Below are 23,816 nucleotides of genomic sequence, written 5' to 3' on the forward strand. Positions count from 1 at the left end.
GAGAGGGACTGGGGACAAGGGATGGAGGGACAGGACACAGGGAATGGCTTCAAACTGGCAGAGGATAAATTTAGGTGGGATATTGGAAAAGAACTCTTGGCTGGGAGGGTGGGGAGGCCCCGGCACAGGTTGCCCAGAGAAGCTGTGGCTGCCCCTGGATCCCTGGAAGTGTCCAAGGCCAGGTTGGACGGGGCTTGGAGTAACCTGGGCTGGTGGAAGGTGTCCCTGCCTATGGCAGGGGGTGGCACTGGAGGGGCTTTAAGGTCCTTCCCACCCAAACCACTCCAGGATTGTATGAAATGCTGTGTATGAAAAATTCAGGGCTCAGCTGACACTCAGACAATGAGACACCTCAAACATTTCATTCAGTAGTTGATTGAAAGAAAACCTTTTAAAATCCCCCAGAGCTGCTCTGCAGCTGGCCAGGATTTGATACCAAGATAAGTGAACACAACCTGCCCAGTTCCACTGGCCAAGGGGACCAGCACACACTGGGGCAAAAATTCATGATTTTTTGGTGTGAAATCTCAGGTTCTAGGATCAGTTAAACAGAAACAAGCACAGTGTTCACAAGTCTGACACTGCCCATCTTCCTTTACAGATCCCCTTTCAAGAGCTCTGAATAATGAAATTTACTGTTAGAACAGAACATTTTCAGAGAAGGGGAGGTGAACTTTCCTAATGCATAGAACAACCTTTGCAGAGGATTCTCAAGCATCTGAGGCAAAATCAGCAGCTGATCTTGTTACCAGCAGAATTTAATCGTCTGATGTGTGACAAAACCTGCAATACCTCACAATAATCAGCTTTATTTTAATTATTATTTTAAACAGCTCCAGGGAGATGTTGAAGCTGTTTAAACAGCCCTGTGTGGATAATTCTGAATTAAGACCACTCAAGTTCTGCAGTAACCAGATCCCACAAGGAGATGAGGCAGGTACAAACTGGATCTAAATCCACCTGGATTGAACAGGCACAGCCAGAACTCAGGTGTCACCAGAGGCTTTGGAACAGCTGGAGACAAAAAAAAATACCTTCCTTCTTGCAAAGCAGAACTCTGTGATTGAAACCAGACTCTGACATTTGAGAGCAGTCACATCCAAGGCCTGTGAAGATTCATTTCCTGACCCTCACCTGCACTTCACAATTACCCACCAGCTGCTCAAGGAACTGTGAAATCACCACAGAAAACCGTGGAAAATCCACTCCACAGCATCCAAAACACACTCAGTGCCTACACACACAACTCCTGAGCCTCAGAACCACGGCGTGGCAGGAGGAGAGGGGCAGAATCCAGGAGGATTATTCAGTTTCTTCCCTACCATGACATTTTTAGATGGCTTTGGGAGGTGATCACGTTTTGTACCACGAGGTTCAAGTATTTGTTCAATATTACTTGGGAGAAAAGAGTTTTACTTTTCCTGGATAACCACTGTTAATTATTTCTTTGCTATTTAAGCTTTTACCTCTGCTCCAATACTGTCCAGACATTAATCAGTGGCTCTTCCTTTCATGCTCTGCAGAAAACACCAGCTTAACACCCCCCCCAGCTGGAGTATCCACAGGATTCATGGAATGGGAAGGTCCTTTATCATGCCACACTCCTACCATCCACATTCACAGGCTTTACTCACATCTCTGGAGTCTTGGACTTGTTTTTCCCGTTGAAGAATTCGGGAAGCGCCCGACGTTCGATCACGTGGATGCTGCAACCAGAACAGCCTGTTAGATGGCAAACACAACAACCCTGCAGTGCCCTGCTCACCCCCAAAGAACACTCACAACAGGGGTTATTTGTGATCATTATTTTTTAGAAATCCCAGTACTCTGGAAATTTGATTTTGGCTGGTTCTGTTCAGGCCACTGAGCCAAGGGAACGGAGTTTGCCCGAGCTGGGAATCGATCCAACCCCTCCACCAACAGTTCCCAGACCACCTGAATCCACTGCTGTGACAAGTCACTTGTCACTTTTGGAAGTTGCACATGACTCCCAACACTCCAGTCACAGCTCATCTTTTCAGATTCCAGCCTGAACTCCCAGAGCCAAGACAAAGTGGGCGCTCAAGGAGAGCCTTCCAGACAAGTGACTGTTCCTTGCTGTGCTTCCAAAGTGCTCCCTAGGAGTTCAACTTCCAGAGGGACTTCCTTTCCCCATCACTCACTGCTCCTCCCACACCAGCAAGGTTTGAGTACAGAGAACACCAGGGTCGTGTGGGCACCCCCCCCCAAATCCCTGAGTCCAAGGAGGATTCCAAGGTGAAACAAGTGTCCTCCCTGTACAGCCCATGATTTATCCTCAAAGGCAAGTTCTGAAGCCAAATCAAAAGGCACTGGCTTTCAGAAGGAGATACAAACACAGATCACACAAGGACTAGAGAAGCAGGGAAGAGAAAGGAATTATCTTCCACACTGGGGGGGAAATCAGTGTAAAGCAAGAACTGCTGAGAAGGTAGACTGAGGGTCTCTGCTGTTTGAAATCTTCTTCCTCATTCCCAATCCCTGAAAACAGCCAGAAGTCACCTCAGGAAGGTTTTCAGAAGGAAAAGCTGCCCCCAGACATGGGAACCAGACCTAACCAACAGTTGTTTCCTTCAACTCTTGGCTTAATTTATGAAAAAAACCAACCACCCAAACCCTGAAGTTCCCCCCAGGTCCCCTCTTACCAGTTGTAGTCAAACCAGGATGCATAGCTGGGGATGATGATGTGGTTGGTCTGCTCTGTGACATTGTCCTCCCCCGGATCAATGGAGCGACTCTGGTCACCCTTGTTGGGATCTTCATCTTCCTGCAGCAGGGGGGGAACACAACGGTCAGGGCTTGCCAGAGACACCCCAACAGCTCTGGGACAGCAGAGCTGGTCCAAAACAAGAGCTTTCCAGTGCTGTACAGACTCTGTGACACTCCCAAGAGGAGGACAAGTCTTTGGTCACTCTGTTGCTTCACAACAGAGGCCTCCTGTGAACACCTGAGGTTCTACGACTCGAGTCCCAGCAAACGTTCAATTCCTGACCCAAAATGATGGAGAGAAGGGCACAGAAGTATAAAAAGAGGATCAGGCCATGACACTGCACGTACAAAACCCTCAGGGGTTGTTTGAAGAGCACGTGGGTAACTCAACATTAAAAATAACCCAGTCCCTGAAGCAAGACCCCAAAGAGCCCCTGGTATCAATAACAGACCTTTATCTGGGATTAAATTCCCCCAAAGACAACAAGGTAGCACTCTAAACATACCCAGTGACCTGACAACAGCAAGCTGGTACAAGAGTGCCACAAATGCAATTCAGTACAGAAACTACTCCTGCAACTCTATTAAGATGATCAGGGAGCCCAACCTGGGGTTAGATTTAGTCCTAAAACCTAAAGAAAAAGCAAAAGCTTTGAAAAGCCTCTGGTCTGAAAAATGCTTCTCCAAAAATACTTGGCATCTGTCTCCTCATTGTCCTTTTTAATAGACTAGATTTAAAATGACAAAGTAATCCCACAACCAGATTTAAAAATACAAAGTAACCCCACATAATTTCAAGAATTTTTATAATAACGGAAACATTCCCATCAGTAACTAATTTAATCTTACAGATCACTTGATAATCATCAGTTACTGAAGGTGAGATTAAGACCTTGACAGGCCAAGGGGGAATGGCTTCCCACTGCCAGAGGGCAGGGTTAGATGGGATATTGGGAAGGAATTCCTGGCTGGGAGGGAGGGGAGGCCCTGGCACAGGGTGCCCAGAGAAGCTGTGGCTGCCCCTGGATCCCTGGGAGTGTCCAAGGCCAGGTTGGAGCAACCTGGGCTAGTGGAAGGTGTCCCTGCCCATGGCAGGGGTGGCACTGGATGGGCTCTGAGGTCCTTTCCCACCCAACCCAGGCTGGGACTCTCTGATCTCAGTTCCTGTGAAGTTCACAACAGAGAGCTGCTGTTACCTTTCCTCCAGTGGCCACTGTCTCCTCGTCCTGTTCATCTGAAAGGTAAAAACATTCAGCATTACACCAATAAAAACCACCTGAGTGCTCAGGAGCCTCCCCAGCAACACAAAAGCTTAGTTGGAAAGAACATTTAATTTATTTTGGATGGGAAATGAGGAGGGAAGGAAAGTGGATCACACATCACTAAAGCAATGACATCCTCACTCACCTGTCCCAGCCCAGGGAACAGTAAGAATACAAAGGAAGGACAATGATGATTTTCCCTCACTCCAGAATCCCTATTTAATTACCACCCTTCCCAGTGCCCCAGGTGAGCCCTGTGTTACAGGATGTGGGACACCAGTGTGGATCTCTTATGTCAAGGCTTAGCAGAGCTCAGGGAACCTGTGATTCACCTTGAGTCCCAGTAAAGACAAGGAAAAGAGTTAGAAAAGAGCTTCTATGTCATATTAAAAAATAAGAGTAAGAACAGTCTGCGAAGGAAGAGCCTTGCAAGTGAAAAAAAGAGCTGACACACTTCAACCAGAATACACATGAAAACTGAATTAATTCAACAAAACAGTAGAATTAGAGACTGCTTTGAAAATGGAGAGACTTGAGACTCTGGGCTGTGCTGGGCTCCCAGCAGGGCTGTGACACTCGGGGTGCTGAGGGGCTTTACCCAGGTCTGCCACGGTGCCTCCCTTCACCGGCGTGTTCTCACTGTCCTTCTTGGGGTTCACTGCAGAGGCAAAACGACCTGGTGAGAGCACAGCAGGAGGAGAAAGGATCCCATGCAGCACATCTCCCTGTCCCACCCACAGACACTCTGCTGGCCGTGTCCCTGCAGCTCAAACCGTTCCTGTGTGAGCTGGAGCACGAGGGCCCCTCGGACTGCCCTGAATTCCCAGCTGGACACAAACCCCCTTCTATCCAGGGGCTGACCCTGCACTTTGCCACCTGCTCAACACCCAGTTCACACCAAGGAAAACCCAAATGGAGCCACTCCCAAAACGGCCTGGTGTCAAGGACTGCAGAAGGAATCATTTTTCTGGCTTCTCTTCATTTAACAGGTCTTGCCCAGATCAGGTGTTGCCCAGATCAACCCTTCCCTGGGAAGGATTAACAGCTCAAAGCACTTGACACGTTGCAGAGTTTCCAGTTATTTAACATCCTTCTCTTGGGGACTTGGCAGAGAAATATTTTCACTCCAGAAAACTGCACACGCCCTCCCCAAACACCAACAAATCCAAAAAAAAGTGAAATGAAATGTTTAAGTAGATTTCTGTAAATGCATTTTAAAAAGTGTATTTTGTAAATGCATTTGAAAAAGTGTATTTTGTAAATGTATTTTTGTACTTTAGAAGGCCAAAGGAAGGTGAGTTTGTTGCCCTTCCCAGCTGTCACATCCCTGACTAGACAAATTTGGATGGGATCAGATCACCTGGCCCCATGGCCACAAAGTATTTCAAAGATTTGACAAAATATATGTGTATTTTTTATGCAGTTTAAGCCACGTTTTAACATTCAAAGAATCCAGTGTTTGCATATTTTACCATTTTTGGGAAGTACCACTTCTTCTATGTTGGGGACTGGTGTGGGATCCTCCATGTCCTTGGTAAGATCTTCCTGTTCATCCTCTTCTTTCTGCCCCCTCCTTTTCCCATACAAAGCTGCTTGCCTGGAACAGAGCAGACACAGGTTCTCTGCCAGATGTTCTCACCTGGACACTGCTCACACACCAGGATTAAAGGATGGGCCCAAACCCTTCTGAAATCCCCGTGGGAACCAAGGCAGAGCCACCCACACCTCTCCCTGCAGGACCTAACTCAGGATCTACACTGGAACAAGAAGTAATTCAGGTTATCCACTCATTCTTTCTTGGATGATAATTTTCCAGCTTTGTCTTATTAGAGCCCAGCAGGTCTATGAACAAGACCTGCATTTTTAGCTCAGAATTGCTCCCCTCCATATCCACACATAAAGCCCAACAAATAAGCTTTTATTTGGGTAGAATATGGGATTTTCTTCCTTTTAGGAGATCAAACTAAACCACTGATAACCCCCCTAATCTTTAAGCCACAAACGTCTCTCTGTTAAGGTTTACATGTGAGAAGTGGACTTCAAAGTACTTGACTATATCAATAAAAATCTCCTTAATTAAATGCAGGAATTTCTGGGGCTGAACTCAAGAACTGTGCACGCACCCCAGAGTGCCCCGACACAGCCAGTGTGGGTTGGTTTGGAAGCAGCTGAGCAACTTCTCCTTTAATTTCCACTCTTGAGCTGCCATGAAACCCTGTCCCTGACACAGGCAAAGGACAACCTGCCCCAGGTCCTCCCCCCCCTGCAGCCAACACATTCCTGCAGAGGAGTGAGGGAATCACACCCAATGCACAGGGAAAACCACCCAATTCCACTGTGGAAACAACGAGGGTGCCCTTGGGTGAGAGAGCTGGAAGGTGCCAGAGATCTCCCCAGGAGCGTTTCTGGGAAGCTCCTCTCCAGTTCCAGGGCTCACACACTCACCCTTTCTTCCCTGTCTTCTTCCTGGACTCCACAGGGGTGGGGGGTGGAGAAGGGGAATGTTTTCTCTTCCTTGTGCTGGCAGCTGCTTTCCTGTCCCTCCTCTCTGGACTCCGCACGGGCTGTGGAGAAGGGGAGCAGTGAGTTCATCCCAAAGATCAGGTACTGCTGTGCTGCAGGTTAAACTCCTCCTTCATCCATCCCACAGCAGGAGCTAAAAGCAGTGACATCCCAACACACACCAGGAGAGATTCCAGTCCCTCTCCAGCTCTCCTGGAGCCCCTTTAGGCCCTGGAAGGAGCTCTCAGGTCTCCCTGGAGCCTTCTCTTCTCCAGTGAACCCCCCCAGCTCTATCCATGCAGGGATAAAGAACACCAGTGGATGCACAGTTGGATGCACAGCTCCTCAACCACCCACCTCTTCATTTTTCATGGAGATTCTCTGGCGGAAACTCACGGATTTCCTGTTCTCATCCACCTCATAATCCTCCTCGTTCATCCACTCGTTGAACACGTCTGTGTCCAAAATCCACTTGGCATGGACCTGAGCAACAGAAGACAGGGACATGCAGATGCTCTGTAAACAAAGCACTTCATGGCAGACCTTTCCCTGCAGGATTAAGGACATTCTTGGAGCTTCATGAGGGTCTGAACACCCAAATTGTCTCCTAGTGGTTTTACACACAGTCATGAGAATTTCATGAGGCAGGACAACACGACCAAGCCTAGAACACAATCTCTGCTCCTCAACCATTCTTAAGCCTCCTGAAATGTGAGGGCAGTTCTCAGAGCTGGGACAGCAGCTCTGGATGCTGAAAATTACCATCAAAATCTTCTAAATACACAGATCACCTGAGCAGATGTGCCACAAACATCAGTAAAAGTAAGGAGAATTGGGCATATCTTGATTTAAAATATCCATCTTCAAATAAAGTTTAGCTTAAGAACTAAAAAACTTCTTGAGCTTCAGAGTAATTGATACAATTTATTATTGATTTATTAATATCTTACACAATTATATCTTAGTATTCATGGCAGATTTATACTCAAAAAGAGTGTTTTCCAGTTAGTTACCAATTACTACTTGGAGTAAGTGGTGTTTGAACAGACCCCAAGTTATTTTCAGGCCTGAGCTGCTCTGACTCTGTGGGGATGAGCAGCACACCCAGAACTCTGTGTAAGGCCAACAACAGAATAAAACCAGGAATTCTGGGAGCTGTTGAGGGACACCCACCTTCCATGGCTTCTCAGGAATTGGAGGGTCCTCAATCTCAGCATCTATTTCATTGGCATGAACCCAGGTGTCGTAGCTGAGGAGAGAGGGGAGAGAGAACAACCTTTGGTGCCTGGGCTGCTCCTGCCCAGGGACCAGCAGCAGGGAGTGGGGAGCCAGCAGTGGGACATGTCAGACCCCAGGGCTGGGACAGCAGAGTGTTTTCCACAGGGAACAATCCCTGCTGCCACAGGAACAGGACACAGGGCAGAGGGAGGGAGCCAAGGCATCTTGTGCACCCCAATTTCAAACCCATGCCCGTGGACCAGGTTAAAACCATAAATCTGGAGAGATCCAGGTGTGCTAAGGCAGTTCTGAGGCCCTGATCAAACCCTGGAATTAACTTAACTCACTTTGTTCTGTTCTTAGGAGTGTAAAGCAAGAGCTGCTGGATTCCTGGAAGGAAGGAGTCTGCACCCTCTCCTTCTGGAAACCATTTATTATTGACATTCCCTTTTCCCCATGCTATTCCCTCATTTTTCCACACGCTGTTCCCTCCAAAGTCTATTTACTATTGCTACACTGAGCAAAAGCCAAAACACTTTGTAATCAACACCAGGCACCTAATGAGGAACTGGGGCAAGTCATGTGCATGGCAAGATGTGTAGAATTCCTCGTGTTTATACCTGCATTTATAAACACACACAGAATCAACACAAAATCTGCCACTGATATAAAAACATCTAAAGGTTCTTCATCTGTATGGAGAAAGAAACTTCAGTGTGACTGTTGTTTGTTCTCTTCCACTGAAAACACTCATGGGAAATATGGTTCCTGGGAATTCTGTGTGTGCACAGCAGATTCTGGTAGCCTGAAAAGGTTATTTAAATTGAGGTCGATGCTGGGCTATCAATCTTTTGATTCATCTTCCACAAGCGGTTCTTGCAAATACACTGAAGGTCCCAACAGCACATCCACTGTATTTTAACACCTCCCAACAACACCAGCTCTCTCCAGTGGAAGCTTTAACAGCCACTTGCACCTGGCTGAAGGCAACCCATGGAGTGAAACCTCTTTGCCAGAGTTCAACCAGAAGCTCTCCCTTGAAGCTGAAAGGCTCATTCCACCCTTTGAAATCTGGATCGATTTGCAACCAGTTACTTGTGGCTTTGCAGAAAACCCCTCTCCTTTCCACCCCCACCTGCCAGTGCCACCACTGGATGTGCACATTTCAGTTGTAAATCAGTGGTTATTTTCAAGCTTTGGACGTTGAGATCAGGACTTTGCCTTCAACAAACTGAATTAAGACTTGGAATCTGCTTTCTTGCCCCACCTTCCCTTACCTGTCTGGGAAGAAGCCCCAGTGTACCAGCACCTGCTTGTCTTTCTTCATCACAGGTCTCAACCATTCATCTGCCAAGGAAAGAGATCCGGGTCACATTTGGATTAACAGCACATTATTTCACTTTTCCATGCTCTGGATATTTCTGACTCCATGAACCTGAAGTGGTTAAAGACAAACACAAACCCGTGGCTGGGCAGGGAGCTGCCAGCACAGAGCAGCTCCAGAGGACACACAGTCCTGCAAACAGCAGGGACACTTCCATCTAGTGGCCAGCACAGGCCAGGGAGGATGGAAAAAGGGGGTTTATGGCTGTGAAACTCAGACTCAACAACAACAATCCAAAAGGCAACTAAATGGAGTCAAGATTTAAAAAAATCAGAGCAGTTTTTTGCTGTTTGCTGAAGGATGCAGCTGTTAAATTATGGGTTTTTTTTGACCTTAAGTACTTCCAACAGAGGCAGAGTGAACTGTATTACAGCCAACAACCATCCACCAGCCTGCCTCCTTACTGCAGCCACTCTGCCAACCACACACAGTGATGTGCATCAGCATTCCCAAAAGAATTCCTGGACAGACAGGAACACACAGGCATGGAATTGTTGGGGCTGGAAAAGCCCCCCGAGACCATGGAGTCCAACCATCCCCTGACCATGTCCCCAAGTGCCACATCCCCAGGGCTCTGAAATCCCTCCAGGGATGGGGATTCCACCCCTGCCCTGGGGCTGGACAGCCCTTTCCAGGAGGAATTTTCCCAGTATCCAACCTGACCCTCCCCTGGCACAGCATTATCCATGAGCTGGTGGGTGGCTCTCAGGAGCAGGCTGGGCACACCCTGACTGTGTGAACACCCCACTGCTCACGGAATTCAGTCACAAGACATTCCCACTGCCAAACTGGGAAGGGCCTTTACCATCATCCATTGAGGTAGGACTGGGATAAACATGGTGGGTGGCCTTGGATTTCTCTTCAGTGACTGTTCCCTGGGGGAAGAAAGAAACCACGTGAGAAACCCTGAACACATCACCCCAAACTCCTCGGCTGCTGCTTCCTCCCCACCTCCCACAGAACCAGGGACAGGAACAGCATCTGCAGCAGCACAGAGGACAAACCTCTCCCTGTAATCCCAGAGATCCCAGGGCTGGGACAAGGGACATGGAATTCCTCTGCACGGGCTGCAACAAGGACTTGGGATGGCAGGAGGAGGGAGCCACAGGTACTGGGGGTGGAGTACAGGAGACATGACAGCAATGGCTTAAATAAATGAAAATAATCAAGATAGTGAGAAGCAAAGCTGGCAACAAGATGAGAATTCAGAGGCAGAGCAAAGGAAAAAAAGCCCAAAAAGCAGAACCAGGGACAATTTCTGTCTTCAGCTCTTCACACCCCTTCAGACACAAAGCTGCCTGCTTTAAAAATCCCTTAAATCACTCCTGGATACAGCAAGCCTTGAGCTCACCACAGAACTCCTTTGGGAAAGAATTCCTTTATAACAGGAAAACTGACTCATTAACTCTAATTTAAGCAACAGATAACATTCCAAATCAGCCAAATAGTTACAAGTAACTTGTGAAAAAACACCCAACTGAAGCTGATATGATGGTTCATAATCATAACACAGGAAATACATTTAATCTGGGAAAGAAACCATTGGGCTGCAGCTCTGCATGATCCTGACACAAAAGGCCACCAGACCATCCAGAGGTCACATTCCAGGTATTTCTCTCGAGACAAGTGAAAATACTGTTTACATTTTCGAGAGATGAAGTCATTAAATCTTGTTCAGATCATTATTTAGTATATTAAATTACAATGGCAACACGTTGGCTCTCAGAAATACACTGCCCACCTGTTCAGCACAGACAACAAAGAAGTGAAATAAAGCAAAAAATCACAATGATTTCCAAGTTCCTCCTGCTGTGCCCACACGTGTGGAAGAGCTGTATCACACCCTGCCTTCTCCAGGCTCAGCTCTGGCCCAGCTCCTGCTCTCTCTGCACAAGAACTGAACAATAAATCAGCTGTGGCTGCACCCACCTCACCCAGAAGCACCTTCCCCTCCAGCAGCAGGTCCAGGTTCACTTCCAGAGCAGAGGTGGGTTTTGTACAGGTGACCTGGTGCTGCTGCCTCGTGCCATCAGACACAGTCCAGATGGAACTCCCGGGCTCAGGGTGGGCAGAGATGTTTTCCCTGGAAGCCCTGGTTGAGGATCTGCTGCCCCACACTCACCTGGTGCCGTTTGACAATGTCCTTCAGTTTGTTTGCCAGCTTCAGCTCAATGTCAGGAATGAGGTAGATGGTTGGTCTGCTCAGACAGTTGTTCTGGGGGACAGAACAGCACGTCAAATGAGGAGTTAGGAGGTGATTTGTGACAAAAATCATAACATTCCTATTAAAATCCCCAAGGCTTGAAGCTCCAAAGGAGCACGGGTCAGGTGGTGACACAGCTCACCAACTCCAGCTCCAGGAACCCCCAGTATTCCCTTCACACACCTCCCCAGCAGAGCCCTCCCAGGGTTTGTGTCTGGATCTGCTGTGAGCTCTCCCAGACCTTCACCCCACGGGGCTGTTCCCCCTCCTGTTCCACAACATCCTGAGCACAAACCACGGCTCTGATGGCAAGGAATTCCTGACAGCCTGTGGGGGACTTCAAAGGGAATTTGAGTCTCCCAGTGTCAGCTTCCAGTTTGGGATCTGCCCTGCAGCACTGACATGCACAGTCACTCACTGCCACAGCACTGAGGGACTCACTAATCAAACCTGCAGTTTTCATTTTTACTCTGTTATGCACTGAAACCACCCCAACGACAGCAAGAGGTTTTCATACTGAGAGTATTGTGGCTTTTTGCTGTCCCTTCCTCCTATCTCCACTCCTGACAAGCTCCTGAAAGTCATGTTTTGACTCTATTATACACTGAGCTTGGCTTTAGAGTTTGAAAAAAAGTAATATATTGTTCACATGCGGGAGTTAAAAAAAATTAATTTCAAATAAGCCTCCACAGAGCTGCTTAATGGATATAGATAATAACTCATTTGATAAAATGAGACTCTCAAATGTTTCCTAACCTGAGAACAGTCAAATTTAGATCAAAATAAAAGTCTCAGGAGTGAGCCATGGAATGGGTGTGTACAGAACCAGCTCCTCAGCCCCAAGGGTGGGACATGGGGACACTCAGGATGTTTTCTCCCACCTCACAACAGGTTTCCCTCACCCTCTGCATATCCAGAGTACAGACGAAAATACCCCGAACTTTCCAAGTGAGAACATGGAATTGTGACTGAAATGGGTGGGAGAGGGAGAGAAGAGCCCAATATTCCCACAGAAGTCCAGGATGAAACCCCTCCCTGGGTCGTGAGGCACATAAAGCCCAGGGAGAGCCTGCCCTGAGCCTGTGGGGTGGGGCTGGGAGCTCCTTGCCTGCACTAGTGTTTTCTCAATGGTCATGAACATCTCCACGTTCCGATCCATCCGCGAGGGATTCTGCAGGTCAAACCTCCTCCTGGGAAGGGAAAGGATTCAAAAATGTTGAGTTCCACTCCCCACCCTGCAGCAGTCAAGAATCTTTCCCGTTGCACACAAACAGTGGCTGGTGGAGCGACGTGAGGACGCTCAGAGCACAACCACACCTATCTGTGCTTCACTGGGCAGCCCCTCACGAGCCAGGAAAACCACAAGGAACCAAATCAACAAAATGCAGCTGATTTGTGAAATGTTTGGGGGGGGGGAAGGCAGGTTGACATTGTCCAACAAAGCCCTGGAGCAGGGCCGTGCATTCCAGCACAGCCACAGGGGATCCCTGGACACTCGGGATCACGATGGATTCCAACAGCTATGTGGGAAAAGCCATGGATGAGCTCTCATGTTTCTCTTACTTCCAGCTGCACCCATCCACCTGTCCTGGGAATGCAGGAAAAGCAGCAACTCCTCTGCCTGATGTGAGAACAAACCACCCCCCCAGAGCACAGGGAGCTCATAATCCACGGGAGCATTTTCTCATCGCTTTTGTTGGACTCTGGGACTTCAAACTTTGTTATTTCACAGACAAACAGTCAAAACTGCTGCAGTAAAGATGGAGGTTTGTCCATGAGAAATGGGGGGATAACACAAAATCTGAGGCTTCCTACTGGGAAGCACCACAGGACCCCCCAAATCCATCCTGCTGTACCCACCTGGACGTGTGCACACGTTTGGAATCCACGGATGGATGGACTCAAAGGAAGGATTTGAGTGGAGACTTCCAAGAACATGAGAGGTGGGACAACCCCAGCACCCTCACCATGGTCAGCACTCCCAAGGGGGCTCAGCACAGACCTGGGGCTGACCCTTCACAACCCAGCCTTTCCCAAAGCACCAGGATCACTTCAGATCACCAGGCTGGTGACTCTGAGATGTAAAACACGACCTGCTGCACCTCCCAGGGTTTGGGAAAAGCTGTTGCTGGAGCCTGCAAACGCCACCTGGGTGCTGAGGTGGTGTCAGAAGGGACCTTAGGGTGAAATAAAATCCCCTGGGCACATTTAACATGGTGAAACAGCCGTGCACACCCCCCCATGCAGGGACTGCCAGGCTCCAAGTGCCCACCCCAGCCTAAAACACACATTTATCCGACATCTACTGACAGTTCCTTACAAACACATCCCTGTTTCCAGTAACAGATCCATTTTCAGGTTGATAAACACTCAGTGCAGGTAAAGGACGGTGAGTTTTCAGCCCCAAACCCCGTTAGCAGGAGGGCAGCACAGCAAGGACACACCACAACACTAAACAAAGACCCTTCAGCTGAGCCCACCACGTTCTCCTGCCCTGGAGGCTCCCTGGGCTGTCCAGGAGGGAGGTGCCCAGGCAGGGGGTTCTGCAGGAACAGCCACCAGCAGGGAGGGATGGATTGTCTCCTAAATCAGGGGCTCTTCCCTTCACACCAAGGGCATGGCAAGCTGAACACAATATCCTGGCAGATTTGTCAGAATCACCCCTTTTCAGAGGAATTTATGAGTGGTTTAAGCAGCGTTGTGCACGTGGAGAAGCTCACAGTGACTTGCAGAAGAAGGGCCAGACATCAGGGCTGTCAGGTCACTGCACAACACAGCTTAATAAAGGATTTTAGGGGCAAGATCGAGCCACTTCTCTGTTATTCAGCCACGGTTTGTATCCAAAACACACAGAATGGTTTCATGGAAATGAAGGGAAATAAATAAACACAAACTGACCCAAATACCCAATGAACTCTTGGTACCTGTGAGACAAAACCACTCAGGGCATGGAAGTTTGACCAAAAACTTTTTACATCTGTTGCTCCAAACCTGCACTGTGCACTCACAGAATGCCCCCAAATTCCTGCTTTTCAAACCCCCACTTTGAGAGAAGCGTGTTGATATATTAATTAACAGCATCATTTTTAGCTGCCCCTTGGGATCAAATAGCACCAATTCCTCCTGTCCTCAGCTTAAGTGATTCCCTCTGCCAGGTTCTAGCAAACAGCTTGGGTTGCAGTGAGGGACAAGGTATGTCAGCTGGCAGACATACCTATTATGGCGAGGAAAGGTACTTCTCCTATAAGACAGATCATTCACAAACAGGTTAAGCAAGAGCGACAATGCAGACCGTTCAAAAATCAAATCAAAATCAGAGTTCAGGCAAAAACACCACGTATTATTTGGTTGAGTCAGTGAGGGACACATTCCAAGCTCTAGGTCTGATCCTGAGAGTTAAGTTCCAGGATTACTTCCCTCTACAGTCCCACATGCACAGACACAAGGCACTACCCACACTAGTTGTGAGGGGGCAGCGAGGGAGGGAGGAGGGAGGAGGGAACCACGTGGCTGAGCTCTGCTGGCAAATCTGTGACTGAAAACTAGACCTGCACGGTGAAAAATGGAGTATTGGAACATCCATGAAGCGGGAACCACTTAACTCCTTTGTTTTGAGGCAAAGAGGGCAGCGAGACAGACTGGCACACCCCAGACAAACAGGGGCCATGGCCCAGGGGGGGCAAAACTGGAGAAGGAAAATCCCTGAAAGGAGCCTATTCCTGATACACCCACCTCAGACAGAGCTGATATGAGTATAAACAGCCCCTAAAATCGACCAGCCATCCTAAAACAGCTTTATTTTGCCTTTTAATTGGCTCTTGTGTATAACAGCAACACAGGCTCAATTCCAGGAATGCTGTCACAGATCAGAAACATCAGATTCACACACAAAAAACCAATCTCTGCTTACTTTTACTGATTTGTTTATATTTATTGACTTCTCATCCTGGTTTTTTCCCCCTCAGTGTTCTCAGATACAGTAATTCCAAGGGCAGGTTGGACAGGGCTTGGAGCCACCTGGTCTATGGAAGGGGGTGGGACTGGATGGGCTTTGAGGTCCCTTCCAACCCAAACCATTCCATGGTTTTATGATCCTGTGCTACTGCTCTCTTGGAAAGAGAATTCTGACTGAAGAACATGCAGGACAGAGCACTCCTGGGATGCCACAGGGATATTTTGATACCAGTGTCCAGAGCTGCAGGGGCAGAGCTTCCAAGGGCTTGCATTCCCCATTTTTGGAGACAGATAAGTGATGAATACTGAGCATTTACTAGAGTCTTCATGTTCCCCCAGTTATAACTAAACCCTCTAACCAGTACAGCAACAAAGATGGACATCTCACAGATGTGAGGCATCACATCTGTCCATTTTCTCAGTCACACAGCGAGGAAACGCCAAAAAAAGAGCCTCAAACTCGTCATTAACTCCAACTGCAGGCCCGAGACCTTAAACTTGGCCAATTATCTTTAAATTTAGAAGTGTGAGGGGGTGTCTGAAAAAAAGCCACCATCAGCAACACAGGAAAACATTCCCTCTTCCCATCTCCAGTCCCTGCCTCCCCGAGTCTCCAGGAAGGATTAAACGTTGGGTGCTTTGCATAAGCAGTTCGTGTGCTTGGATTCATGCAAAAGGTGTATAAATCACAAATAAAAAACTTACCAGCCCTGTTCATTCTTATATTTGTAAGCAGCACCAAGAATGTGACATAATGTACCTCCAGCTTTGAAATCCATGAAGCACTTTGCCTGGAACCCAAAAAAACCACAGGAAATCACAGAGGTAGTGACTTACATGCAATTATTTTAAACAAATACACACTCGTTGGTTGTTTTAGACCTCTAACTTAGCAAACAAATAGGTAATTTTCAGATTAATCCCTTTTGGAGTTATAGGTTCTCCTTTAAGAATGTTTCATGAAGGTTAAATGCATTTGGTTGAAGCAGAATTCTTTGTATTTGCAAGCAGAACCTGATGTATCTGAAAGCTCCACATCCCTCCTTATAGGAGCAGCTTGACAAAAATTCCTTGTAGAGCTGTAAAAACCCAAGCTACTCTTTGAACACCCATTTCATAGCAAATTAAACCTGAAATCAGAGCTGTCAGTGAAGCAGTGAAGCATCATCTGCACCAAGGAGACCAAACCAAGTCATTAGAAATGAACTCCTGGAGCAGAGGTTCAGATATTTCACGTTCACAGCAGCTCCCAGAGCTCCAGTCACGTCCCTCCACCACCCAGAGCTGCAAAGGTCACCGGGCAGAGCTGCCCCAAAACAGCAAATCCAGCTCGTTTCTTCCCTCTCAGTTCCAGCAGTCACTTAATTCCCAACCAGGCACCAGGGGTTCCACAGCTGAGCCCCAAACAGCAGCAGGAGCAGGCTGGGAGCTGCTCAGCACAACTCAGATGCTCTGCCCACCTTCAGAGGGCTGTGCTGGGTAACAGCAGCTCCTTCACAGCCTGGAGCAGCACCTGACACTAAAGGTCTAAAAAAGCCCCTGCCAACCTCATCTGGGGGCACACAGTGCATTGCCCAGGAAAAAACACAAAGGAAGGGGCACTGATGAGTTGTCTCCTGTGGGAAGGAGCTGAGAGGACAGAGATCCAACTGCTCTAAACTTGAGCTGAGCAAATCTGACCAGATTACACCCTCGTAGCAGCAAGAACAAGCACAGGAACAGCATCTTTACGATGCCACTGCAATCTTTATTGCCCATTTTCAAGATAAGACAAAGTGATTTAAGGCTGGTGAGCACTCAGATGGTTTATCCACCTGTTGAACGGGGACAGTTTTATGGCTTATGCTGCCACACCAAAATAAAGCATCACAAAGTTCCCCTCTGTCCCTGAAGCTTTTTATCATCACTGAGCTATCAGACATTCCAGGAGGGATGGTGAGATAGATCTTACTGGCACCTCGTGGTGCTCCTGGGTGCTCTCCAAAGCACCAGGATACTCAGAGAATCCCAGGATGAGTTGGGTGGGAAGGGACCTTAAAGCTAACCCAGTCCCACCCCTGCCATGGGCAGGGACACCTTCCACCAGCCCAGGCTGCTCCAACCTGGCCTTGGACACTCCCAGGGATCCAGGGGCAGCCACAGCTGCTCTGGGAAACCTGTGCCAGGGCCTCCCCACCCTCCCAGCCAGGAATTCCTCCTGAAATGAACCCAAGAATTGTCCCAGGATTCACCCCGGGGGTTTGAAAACTCCTGTGAGGAGAACTCACCCAAGTGACCCCCCCTCTGAGGGAGTGACAGAGGCAAAAGGTCTGGGGGAGGAACCCCCAGGGAACAATAACAGACAGCATTCCATGGCTGGTGGAGCAGGGGCACAGGAGCATTTGGAAGTGTTCAGCACAGCTCCAGGGCAGTGTCTGAACTGGCTGTAAATGCTCCACCACCCCCTGTCCCCTCCCCAGGGCCTCAGAGACCAGCACAGCCCCTCCTGCTGATGCCACGACACCTCACACATGTATGACAGCTGTCTCAGCCTCCCCCAACCAGCCAGCTGGGCCCTTGGCACCACGTGCCCATCCCTGCCCTTCCCTGAGATCCCCCTGTCCTTCCATCTGCTGCACCCCCCTCCCCTCCAGCCCCTCCTGCACCTCACACTCCCCAGGAAAGGTCCCTTTGGTGCTGGGCACGGCTCCAGCTGGAATTTTAAATAAACAGCTCTTACAGTATGTTGATATTGTTTCCAGGTACCAGTATCCCCAGGGACTGGAAAACTATCTGAGGTAACTAATTACATGATACTCCAGACCATGGGAAAGTCGTCTTTCAGCCTTGGCACCGTTACAAGTTTGAAGTTTAATCAACAGAAATGCCCGAGGGGAGCCTGTTTGCTTTGGAAAGTGCATTTTATTCCCTCAGTTCAGGGTGCACCAGTCCAGATTTGACTTAGAACTGAGGAATCACATCAAATTTTAGTAGAAATTAAAATCTTCTCGTAGCATTAAGGAATTACTTCAAATATATAGAGAATAAGCTGCATTACACTGAAAATCTGCTTTTAAGGAGGAGTGTGCTGCTCCAGCCCTGCCAGGGGCTGAATCCCAGCTGGAGCAGGGCTCTCCCAAAGCCCTGGATGCAGCACAGGCTGCAGAGGGAGCACAGCAGGGTGAGAGCCCCGATACTCACAGGAAGCTTTGTGAAGGCAGGATTGGTGACATGTTTTCCAAAGGCATCTTCCTGGAACTGCAGCAGCTGCACCACCAGCCCAGCCAGTGTTTTATTGGTGGGAGCATCTGCCTGAACGTACTGAAAGACAAAAACCACGGGTTTACTTGGGGCAGAGGGAAATAAGGCCTGAAGGTGCTTCAGTAACACGCCAGGTTATCTCAGCAGTTGTAGAGCAGGGTTTGAAGATTTTGGGATCCCTGTAAGGCTGGGAAGAGGGTAAAGGACGGGGTTGGCAGAGAAGAAGCACCAAGCACAAGCATTTTCCAAGCTTTAGGCTTAAAATCCAGCACCTACCTGTGGATCATCCCCAGCTCCTCCTGTGGCAGACACAGATTAACTCCAAGCTCATTTGTAGTTCCTAATAAAGGAACAGCCTAACTCTGCCCCCACACACAGAGCTCTCTGCAATAACTTCCCAAGATCCTTCTGGAACCAAGTACTAATGAACCCTCAGAGCATCCAGTGGTACAAAGAGAAAATCTGGGCCAGACAACTCCACCTGCAATGTTTTGGGACAATCTGGGCAGTTCCCAAGGTTCCACTGCCAGTAAAATGTAAATAAAACGTAAATACAAAAGGGGAAATCACAGCATGAAATATAAAACAACCCCACCCAGCAGATGAGTTTTTGTTATTCCTGATGTCCAGTATCCACTCACTGAACACCATCTCCTCCATGTGCCAGAAGACTTCCAAGGGTAGAGCAAACACCCCTTTTCCAGGCAGAACATGGAGCAACATGAGCCACCCCAAACTTTCACCTGGGTAACTCTGAGCCTTTGCTCCTCCCTCAAATCAGGTTTTCTGAAGCCCTTTAAAAACCAGTTTTAAGAGACAGAACCCTCAGAACTTTGGAGCAGTGGTTTAAATACCAGTCAAATCCAAGTTTTCCACAGCACCAGCTCCTAAGCCAAAGACACCACAAAGACATTGACTTTTCCATTGTCATTTTACAGGATTTGACCACCTTGGGATGCAAGTTCCTTCAGTGCTTTCTAAGGAGCTGACAGACACATCTGAGACTTTAAATCTTTGCAATGGAAAGGACACAAACCCCTGTGGGGCTGCCCAGGTGTCCCACACTGGGCATAAAACCCCACCTAGAAACAGGAGCTGGTGAAGAACACGAAAATTCCAAATGCCTTCTCCTTGGCCTGTTCCCTCCCCTGGGAATTAATGCTTTAATTATGTCAGAAACACAGAATATCCTGAGCTGGGAGGGATCCACAGGGATCACTGAGTCCAACTCCTGGCCCTGAACAGGACTTTGGACAAGGGATGGAGGGACAGGACACAGGGAATGGCTTCCCACTGCCAGAGGGCAGGGAGAGATGGGAGACTGGGAAGGAATTCCTGGCTGGGAAGGTGGGGAGGCCCTGGCACAGGTTGCCCAGAGAAGCTGTGGCTGCCCCTGGATCCCTGAAAGTGTCCAAGGGCAGGTTGGACGGGGCTTGGAGCAACCTGGGCTGGTGGAAGGTGTCCCTGCCCATGGCAGGGGTGGGACTGGGTGATCCTTAAGGTCCCTTCCAACCCAAACCATTCTGGAATTCTCTGAACCTCTTTCAATAAACCAAACCCAGAAGGGGTGACATCCTTGTATGGACTTACTCTATTCTTTTCAAATATTTTCCTTCAGAAAAAAAAAGGAAAATTCCATGAGAAAACACCTTGCAAAGCCTGTTCTTACACATGTGAAATTTTTTCAGGCATTTATTCCTTTACTCACAGATCCTATTTTTCCCTCTTGCAGGAGGCACCAACAGCTGGAAGCTATAAAGGAAGACAACACCAAGAACTCCCCATCCTACTTTGCCACTATCCTGCACATCCTTTTTATGGGAAACCCATTATTTTGCCTGAGGTTTCCCCTACACAAAAAAGAAAAAAAAAACCCTCAATAGGAAGCACAAGACTCCTCTCCACCATTTCTGCCCAGAAACGAGCAGCACAAACGGATCTTTAGGCAGCAAGAGGAGGCAGAGGATCCCTGATCGGTGCCCAGGGGATCCAAGGGGTCACAGAGGACCCAAGTCCCAGCAGATCCCCAGGTTTTCCAGTCATCTCCACAGAAGCAGGAGATGATTCTGCAGCAAATAAAGGTTTTTAAGCAGTGAATTCCAGAGGACAGAATGATGCCCTGTTCCATTTCTGTGAGGTGCCAAAGCCCCATGGACAACACAGCAAAGGGTTTCCCAACCCTTCCACGACAGTTAGAACCCCCCAAACCCCCCCATATGCTTAAGCAGAGGAAATCCCTTCTCCAGCCAGACCTGCCACTGCAGCTGCCCTGGAAAGCCTCTGTCACTGAGGGAGGGACAGATCCCTCAGCCAGCTTTGCTGTGGTCACTGACCTCAAATAACCACCCAGCGCTCTGTGCTGGGCCCTGATGCACCAAATCCCTTCCTTCCCCCAAAACAAAGAACACTTCAGCTCAGAGCACCAAATACCAGAGAGAGGAAAACCAACGTGACAATACTTTGATTTGGGTTTATAACCCTTGTTCCCTTTTCAAAGGTGAGACAGAAAAGAGCTGCAGAGACACAAAACCCTCCCTCAGATGGAACCAGAGTCAGGCACCGAGGAAACACTTGCCAAGGACAGCAGAGCCAGGCACAGGGAACTACAAATCCCCTCAGTTCAGCCCCTGGCTGGGGGAACAGGCAGGTGGGCTCCAACCAGACATCCCAGATGGAACAGCTGCCACTTCCCAACAGCTGCCAGGAACCAGCTCGTCCCCCTCCTGAGGGCTATTCACAGAAGGGAGGAATGGCATCCCACCAGACACACTCCAGGGGCATCAGCCCAACCCCTCACAGCAGCAGGAGCCCCAGGAACGTGGAAAGAACCCCCTGTGCCAGTGCAAGGGGGTGCCAGATACTCCCAAACCATCCCGAGCTCCCAGTGATGGCACCTGGATCCAACGGCACCGTCATTCCCTCTAGCTCAGCCCTAACACAACGTTCCACTTGCTCCTTAAAAACCCAAACACCCTCCTCCCTGCCTCCCAAAAATCCCCTTCCCCAGCCTTCTGTCTCCGAGGGGCAGGGATTCCAGAGGCACTGAGCAGCCCGAGCTCCCAGGGGTCGGTGCACTGACCTGGGTGTGAGCAAGGCCCCGGGAGCAGGGCTGGAGGCCTGGGGCAGTGTCTGCACCCCTCACCATGCCCGTGCTAAAAAACCTCCCAGACTACCTCAGAAAGATGTTTGAAGTGCAAGAAACAACTCTGCTTGGTGACAACCCATTTTACTAGGACAGATTTGTGGCTTAATGAGAACAGAACTACTGAAACAACACACAATATTAGAGATGAGCATAAATAGAATAGACAGTAATTGCCCAGTTTAGTTGTGAACTATGAATTCCTAATGAACTGTGGTCTTCCACACCACTGCTAAAACCTCTTACTTTTTTAATTATACTCCAGAGACACAAAGAAGCCTCCAATACTCATTACTTTCTAGAGACACAAAGAACTCTCCAACATTTGTCATTTTCTAGGGACACAAAGATCTCTCCAACATTAACGACTCCTCTAATCCAGAGAACAAGAACAATTGCAACTCTCTAACTCTCTCCTTGCCCAGTTGTCCTTCTGGATCCTTGACCAAGCTTGGTGCTGCTCTTGGAATTCTCTCCAACTGGTCCCCAGTGTCCCTGGAGCTCCCAGAGCTGGACACACCAACTCCCACTGATGGCTTCAGCACAGAGATGGCCAAACACCCATTTTTAGGAGTATGAGCTGGACAAAAGTCACTTATAATCACCATGTCCCTCCCTGGAAAAGCCACACACCCACAGGAGGATGAAAACAGACACGAGATGGCCCAGAGTCCTTTCACTGCACATCCAGAAAGGAATCAACCCTTCCCTCTGGAGCATTAAGGCTAAATCTGGTAGCATGAGCTGCCTCGTTTCCCACAACTAAAATTATGTTCCATTTTTAAAAAGGATTTTCACAGCAAAATCCTGAAATCCGCTTGCCTCGTAAAGATTTCTCCTTACCCCAACTCTGACCACCTTCCAGAATCGACAGAAATGAGTATCTAAACTTTATAACCAATTTTAACGGAGGAGTTTCCCCTGCACACAAAAAGGAAGCTCCATCCCTGCCCGGGCCAGGACGCAGGAACAGCCCCGGGGGTGGTTTGTGGCCCCAGCCAGCCCAGCTCAGGGGTCAGGGAGGTGCTGGATCCCCCGCAGAGCAGCAGGACTGAGCCCGTTCCCAAGGTGTGCTGTGCTCCCGGGGGGCTCAGCCACGGGAATCAAACACAACGCGGCTCCTCTGCGGTTTGGAGCAGCAGCAAAGCGGCTCCAAACCAGAGCCCAACTCCTGAAACCTCCTGTTCCATTTCCTCCTCCACACAAAGAGCTCCAGCTGCTGGTTCAAGCTGCAGCTCCGACCGTCTGTGGCTGCTGGAAGGAGCTGGAAGGACCGGAAAAACACACCTGAGCCTGCGCTGCTTCCAGCCCAGTTCACATTCCCGGCTCGGATTCCAGCTCGGGGCACACAAAGAACCCAACCCACAGCCACGAGAAAGCTCGTCCAAGGGCCGCTGACACCGGACACGTCGAGGAGCGGCGGGATGGCCCCAAACCCGGGTAAATCCCGAGATTAAGGCACCTTTCGGCTGCCCAGCATCCCCTCGGATCCAGCCAAAGCTCCTCCGGGATCGCTACACCGCGCTGTAAACACGCCGGGAAGTTACGTCGGGCGGGTTTTCAAGGCTCGGGTGTTGAAAAGAAGTTACAAAATCATCACACGGGAAAAAAAAACAAACAACCAACAAACACTTAAAGAAAGCGAAGGAACAGCGCGCGAAGTGCGGGAGGGAGGAAGAGGAGCCCGAGGGCAGCGGAGCGAGCGGAGCCGCTCCCGCACCACCTGCCCGGAGCCACGCGCGGGGCTCGGCGCGGCTCCGAGCGGCACAGAACGGCCTCTCGGTCTGTTTTCTCTGCCCTTTCTCCAGCTCCCCGACACCTCCCGGGCGCGGCTGGAGCGAAACCGAGCGGGGCCGGGACCTGCCCGCGCAGGAAAGTCACGGCCCCGGGGCGAGCGGGCACCGGGGGACACAGACACGGCCCCGGGGGCGCGGGGAACGGCCCCGGGGCTGCCCCCGGCACGGCCTCGCGGTCCCGAGCCTCCCGTCCCGTCCCGTCCCGTCCCGTCCCGTCCCGTCCCGTCCCGTCCCCCGGGACCCCCCGCCCGCCCCGCCCGGTCCCCGCCGCCCCCGCCGGGCCGCACCTTCTTGTAGTGCTTGCCCAGCCACACGCGGACCGAGTCGAGCTGGGACACGGTGTCGGGGCTCTCCCAGAACTTGCCGGCGGGCCCGCCGTCCTTGCGGC

General features: G+C 49.5%; 1 protein-coding gene across 1 annotated transcript in view; it reads right to left on the minus strand.

The window, feature by feature from the left end:
• The window catches only part of SMARCC1 (SWI/SNF related, matrix associated, actin dependent regulator of chromatin subfamily c member 1), a 47,799-nt gene extending 23,989 nt beyond the window's left edge, over nucleotides 1-23,810 (minus strand). The window contains 15 exon segments of the mRNA XM_017836827.1: nucleotides 1,635-1,706; nucleotides 2,664-2,785; nucleotides 3,924-3,961; nucleotides 4,588-4,647; nucleotides 5,462-5,586; nucleotides 6,435-6,553; nucleotides 6,849-6,974; nucleotides 7,665-7,740; nucleotides 8,987-9,056; nucleotides 9,899-9,968; nucleotides 11,216-11,308; nucleotides 12,405-12,486; nucleotides 15,956-16,041; nucleotides 18,431-18,550; nucleotides 23,716-23,810. Of these exon segments, the coding sequence (XP_017692316.1) occupies nucleotides 1,635-1,706; nucleotides 2,664-2,785; nucleotides 3,924-3,961; nucleotides 4,588-4,647; nucleotides 5,462-5,586; nucleotides 6,435-6,553; nucleotides 6,849-6,974; nucleotides 7,665-7,740; nucleotides 8,987-9,056; nucleotides 9,899-9,968; nucleotides 11,216-11,308; nucleotides 12,405-12,486; nucleotides 15,956-16,029 (1,127 nt within the window). The 5' untranslated portion in view covers nucleotides 16,030-16,041; nucleotides 18,431-18,550; nucleotides 23,716-23,810.
• Nucleotides 23,811-23,816: the final 6 nt, after the last annotated feature.

This window comes from Lepidothrix coronata, unplaced genomic scaffold, assembly GCF_001604755.1.
Source record: "Lepidothrix coronata isolate B3197 unplaced genomic scaffold, Lepidothrix_coronata-1.0 Scaffold285, whole genome shotgun sequence".
Taxonomy (NCBI): Eukaryota; Metazoa; Chordata; class Aves; order Passeriformes; family Pipridae; genus Lepidothrix; species Lepidothrix coronata.